We start from the raw sequence: 6,137 nt of genomic DNA on the forward strand, positions 1-6,137 counted from the left end.
TATTATGATAAAGCATATGACAATTTAAATTGGAACCCAATTGAACTGAGAATTTTTTTAAGGAAAAACAAAAATTGAAACCATGGAAAAACAGATAACCATTAGAAATGCTAAACATTTAGTGCAATACATGTAACTGATTATTTGCTATGTAACTACTATCCTAACATAAATAAGAAACTGTGCCCTTGAGGCATGGCTCAAGTGGTAAAGGGACGGGAAGGGTTTGTGGGAGGTTCAGGTTTAAGTCCCAATGGGGACAAAAATTTACCTATCAAAACAAAAAAAAAAAACATAAATAAGAAACTATCCATTTTAATGTTGATACTTTAATCAATTTTTTATAATCGAGGAAAAAAAAAAAAAAAAGAAAACCTCTTGTAGTTGGAACTAGCTTATAATGCTCTAAATAGCATATTCCCTTTGTACCATGTTCTGTGATAAGGAGCATACAGTAACAATTTTCATTCAATATGCCAAACCTAGAACAAATATGCAACGATTTTCATTCAATACGCCAAACCTAGAACAAATACTAATGTTTCAGGTTACGTTAACCTTATGTACAACTAATAAAACCCTAAACTTTATGAATAGTATTGCCGTGAAATGATTTGATTGATGTACTTGAAGGATCATTTAATTAATGAATGAATGTGTCTGTATGTGTATTTGGGTGTGTATGAACTTTTTTGTTCCCACTATGGCCTTCTGTTGCTGCACAAAGATAAAATGTTCAGATAAACAGTAGTGCTTACATTGCTTGGATCATCTTAAACTTTGGAATTGCATTCTACTCTGTTTGGGGACTGGTTCTGGTTTGAAAATTGATATGGACAAGAGCATGCTAATTTTGGTCAGTCCTATGGATAATGTTTCTTCTTTATTAGCAGCTCTTGGTTGTGGGATCCCTAGTTTGCCTACCTCTTATCTCGATCTACCCATGGGAGTGGCTTCTAAGACAAAGTTGGTTGAGGATCATGTTCAAAAAGAGATTACCCTTGGGAGTGTCTTCTTGTCCCTTCTTGTGCCAGATTTGGTTTATATTTGGAGAAATTCTGCATTGCTTTCTTTGGGCGATTCTGAAGGGGAGTGAGTTTCATCTTATTGATTGGAATGTGGTATGCCTTTCCAAGAGGAACAACGGAGGGGTGTTTGGGAATTAGAATGTTGAATATCTTAATTAGTCCCTGCCTAGGTAAATGGTTATGAAGGTTTACAACTGAGAGAGGGACAGTCTTTCATGAGTGATTGTTGACATGTGTAGGGAAGAGGGGATGATCCTCTGATTTAGTGAGAGGCTCATAGCCTCATGTGAAGGAGGCGCAGATGGGCATTAGGAGGCCATTAGGAAGGGAATTAGGGAGGGGCTCTCATGGGAATGTGGGGTGCCTTCCCTAGAAGGGGGGGATGGGATGTTTGAGAATTAGAAGTCTGAATATCTTAAATAAAGCCCACCTTAGTAAATGTTCATGAAGATTTGCTATTGAGAGGATAGAGTCTTTCAAGGGTGACTCTAAACACGTATAGAGGAGTTGATGATCCTCTAACTTAGGTGCTCCCATGGGAAAAAGGTACAGAAGGGCATTAAGAGGGGGTGGATGATTTTCTGAAATTCATTTTTTTTTTCCTCTAGGTATTGTGCAGACAGCGAGGTTTTGGTATAATGTATGGTGTGAAGAACTCCCTCTTTTTTTGTGCCTTCCTGAGTTATTTTATATAGCTGGACAAAGTAGTATCAGAACTTCTCAAATGCTGAAGCTTTAGGAACCCAAATCTTCTGGGAGATTTTCAGGGAGTGAATTAGAGATGGTGGGGAACTTCATAGAAGCAATTAATTATGTGCAATCTTGTTGGGAGGGGGGATTTGTATGTATACAAATAAGGGGGAATGTGTCAGTGAAATCTTGCCACCACCTGCTAACTTCACAAGGAGGAGCTATTTTCCCTGCTAAATAACTATTGAAGCAGATGCTGCTTTGAGAAGTGGGGAACCATTCCGACCTTGGACTATCTCAAGGTGAGAGGATGAAGTTTGGTGAGCAGTTTCTGTTTGTGTAAATGAAATGAAAAATCAGTGAATCATCTTTTAAACTCATTGCTGAGTTGCTTGAGAGTTGTGGTCTTCGGTTTTCTCTCTGATATCTCCAGTACTCGCTTGCTTGTTGAAAAGAGTGGGCTTTTAGTTGGTATTGTAATTCTATCAAGAAACCTAGGAGAAAGGTGGGATCCCTGTCCCCCTTTTTGGCTTGGTGCATTTGGAAAGAAGAGCAGAAAAGGATCACTTGCTTCAGTCTTGCACAAAGGGTGGTTCTTTTACAGAAAATGTGTTCCCTGGTGGACTTTATTAGCACAATAGATTGTAAATTTTGTTTATGTCTAGTTTTTTTCCTTTTTTCCTGTTTCCTCTATACGGTGTCACTTTGACATAGATCAGGTGCACTTCCTATGAACATGTGTTCCATCCCCTGTTGATGCTTGCAGTTCTTTCCTTCTATCTATCAGTGCAAAATTTACACATTGCATAGAGAGTCATTTGTAGGAGATAGTTCTGGCAATTTCTTGTAAGGTCCAATGAAGTCTATTGCTGTGGAGTCAATCAAGTTTAAACAGTTTGCTTTTTAGATTACATTATCTTGTCTAAAACTCTGACCATGTTGTATAACTGGTGTTTTGCCAGGTAATATAGTTGCCCTCCTTCATGCTTTCTTCAGTAACCTGCCACAGGAATGGCTAGAAGGGACGCATCTCATTATCAAACATCTCAGACCTGTAACATCAGTTGCAATGTTAAGAATAGCATTCCGTATAATGGGTCCATTGCTCCCAAGACTCTCTAATGCTCACTCACTCTTCAACAAGGTACAGAAAATCTTTCACTTCTGCCTCATATTTAAATGCTTCCCAGGTACAGCGTTGTTAACTTGATGCCCTACTGCTGCACTATTCCATATGAAGCTAAACAATTCCTTATTTTTATTTTATTTATATCTTCTAGGTTTATGATTTCTTTGCTATTACGAACTTGATTCCTCAATTTTTTTCACCAACTGCTGTCATTAAGCTGATTTCTGGACTCTTATTTCTTTTCTCAAGTAATGGGCAGTTGCTTATCCTAATTTTACATTCATGCTAAAAAGGGAGAAAAAGGATTAAGTAAATTTATGGACATCAATTGTTACAATATACAGGTAGTTTAGACATTTTAGGAATACATTATAAATAAACTTTAGCTGTTTGTTTTTATGTTCTTTTGGCCTTAACAATGTCACATGAATTGGTACAGTTTATAATTCTCTCTTTAATAGCTCTTTGGTTCTTAATTTATTTCTGCATCTTTGTTTCCTGTCATGTTCCATTTGGTTCTTTTGATTTTTACAATGTGACATGGTGTCTGATAAGACCGGTCGCATCTATTATTATATTCACCTTTCTCTTCCATTGCTCTTTTTGTACACAAACTCATCCATTGAGTGAAGAGAGTAACATCATTGTGTTCAAGGATTGTTATTTATGTACAAGGCATGTATTGCACAATGTTCAAGTTAAAGATGCCCTGTTTCTTTTTTCCATTCTGAGTTCTTGGGTATTTGTTTGAAGCTTCCTTATGTTATTGTTTGCTAACAACCATTCATCAGTGCATGGTTTTGATCAGATTGAATGAAGAAAAATTAGCTTTTGCAGTGGTTGAGGTCTAATATTAACATCACATCCATATAGTTGACACAAACAAGAAATATGGACTGCATTAGCCACTTTGAATATACGCATCTTATTATCTATCCAAGATAAAAATAAAAATGCTAGAATTATGGACTGCATGAACATTCAAGTTGGAGGTGTTACCTGGTTTTTCCTGGAATGTTGGGGGTTTTATGCCAAATCCTGCTCGTTTATTTCTTAAAATTTTAAAGAGATCCTTTTGTGCCAATAATGGACATTGTTTTGAGCTTCGATGTTTCATAGTTATATCCGTATTCCTATATGGTGGCTCTTACAATTTCTTTGCTACTGTATTCCAGACCCTGTCTTTGCTTTTAAATATAATGGTGGATGTCTTTGGGAGGAATTCTCAGCCAGCAACTCCTGTTGAAGCATCAGAAATAGCAGATCTCATTGACTTCCTGTAAGAATGTCTCTTGTTCTTGAACCACACATGCAGAAGTTGTTCTAAATTTCCATTTTTCTATCCCCTCATAAGTGCTTAAACAGGTACTAACCCCCCATTTGTATTTCTCAGTCATCATGCTGTCCATTATGAAGGACAGGGAGGGCCGGTGCAGGCTAGCAGCAAGCCCAGACCAGAAGTTTTGGCTCTCTGTGGAAGAGCATCAGAAAGTCTGCGTCCAGATATTCAGCATCTTCTTTCCCATTTAAAAACTGATATAAATTCCTCTATTTATGCTGCAACTCATCCAAAGCTAGTCCAGAATACCTCGTAACTGCCGCTTATCCACTTTCCTCTTTCCTAAGCTGGTAATATGATAGCTGCCACTTGTCCAAAGAAGCACGGTTGCTTCTTTAGGTTTTCCGCTAAGGTCTTCTAAGATTGCATTTGCATTTGCGAGTTTGTATTTGAAGCACTTTTAGTTAAAAGTGTTTCAAAGAGAATAATCTATTGAGTGCTCTCTTAGAAAGCATTTTAAATTATTTTGTATATTATTTTTTAAATTTTATTAAACATTATAATTTTTTTTCAAAAATATATTTTATACTAAAATTATTTATGAGTTACAATTATTATAAAAGTAAAAATTATAACTAAAATGACCTAGATTAAATTTCGAAATCTGCTCAAATAAAAAAAATACTTATAATGACTAAAATATTAAAAGAAAATATTAATTATTATAGTAATTTCTCTTTCATTACAATACAAGAATTCATCATAACTTCATACCTATTAGAAATAATTTTTTTAATAAGATTCTACTATTAAAAACCAAATTTCATAACATTCCATCATTTTTTAAATGAGATAAGAATTTTAAAAATAAAAAATATCCGTTGCTTTGAATTTTTTTTTCTTTTATTGACAGCCCTTTATTCAAGATAGAGTGTTAATGGCTAATCGTATAAGAGAATTTAATATATTTTTTTAATTTTTTTTTAGTTGAAACTGAGTTCTTTGGGTATTATATGGTGCATAGGAGGGAATGGACGGTAAGGGTTTATGTTTTTTTAGAACAAAAGTTTATTGGCGTTTAAAATAGTGTTGTTTTCAATCATTCTTTATGTTTATCAATTACTTTTTGATAGTCTCCGAAAAAAAACAAATGAAAATAATTAAATATGTTTTTAAAAAACACTTTAGTTTTAAATTCTCAAAAAGGTTGTTTTTAAAAACAATTGACATTCAAATGTATTTTAATGTTTTTTCATATTTTAAAATAGAAAATTGGTTTTGAGAATCACTCCCTAGCATGCCCGTGTTCCTTACATGAGAAGGTGGTTTCCATCGGATATCGTAACTTAATTTCAAACGAAGCCCAAAATTTAAGGTTATACAAGGATGAGAGGGTTTTAAAGAAACTTTGGAGGTGTGTTTGATAATGATTTTATTTGAAGTATTTTTTATTAAAGTTTTTTTGTTTTAAATATTTTTAAAATAATCATTTATCAAATGTTTCTTTAAAAAATAATATAATTAATCTTTTAAAATTTTAAAATTTTTTCTTATATTTTTTTTTAAATACTTAAATTGTGTGTCACAATAATTTTTTTTAAAAAAATATTTTTTTAACACTTAAACAATAAAAATTTTAAAGTGTTAAAAATATTAAAAATATTTTTTAAAATTATTATCAAATTGATTTTTAATTTTTAAAAAAAATTATTTAAATTAAAAATACTTCGTAAAAACACTATTTTCTCACGTGAATACATGGAATGGAAAGAAGGAAAAACATTAATCATCTAACATTTTTTATTTTATTGATTAATAAATTGTGTCCCACATAATGAGTGGTTATTAGAAAGTTGAGTTAGATATCATCCCTCATACCAAGTCGATGTTTGTAATGATGAGTACATATTTTCAACATTGAAATCATTTATGAACCACCTCCCTAAAAATAGGGGTTGCAGGCTAGGCAACTGCTGAAAAATTCCAATACGATTTATACACTAAACCCGAA

The 6,137-nt window shown here is 33.5% G+C and overlaps 1 protein-coding gene across 5 annotated transcripts in view; it reads left to right on the forward strand.

Moving 5' to 3' along the window:
- Positions 1 to 4,657, forward strand: part of LOC117913451 (mediator of RNA polymerase II transcription subunit 23) — a 125,008-nt gene extending 120,351 nt beyond the window's left edge. For all 5 annotated transcript variants that reach the window (XM_034828452.1, XM_034828437.1, XM_034828445.1 and 2 more), the window contains 3 exons: positions 2,681 to 2,862; positions 4,023 to 4,126; positions 4,241 to 4,657. In XM_034828452.1, the coding sequence (XP_034684343.1) occupies positions 2,681 to 2,862; positions 4,023 to 4,126; positions 4,241 to 4,442 (488 nt within the window). In that variant the 3' untranslated portion in view covers positions 4,443 to 4,657. The remainder of the gene's footprint in view (positions 1 to 2,680; positions 2,863 to 4,022; positions 4,127 to 4,240) is intronic.
- The last annotated feature ends 1,480 nt before the right edge of the window (positions 4,658 to 6,137 follow it).

The sequence above is a fragment of the Vitis riparia genome, chromosome 1, assembly GCF_004353265.1.
Source record: "Vitis riparia cultivar Riparia Gloire de Montpellier isolate 1030 chromosome 1, EGFV_Vit.rip_1.0, whole genome shotgun sequence".
Taxonomy (NCBI): Eukaryota; Viridiplantae; Streptophyta; class Magnoliopsida; order Vitales; family Vitaceae; genus Vitis; species Vitis riparia.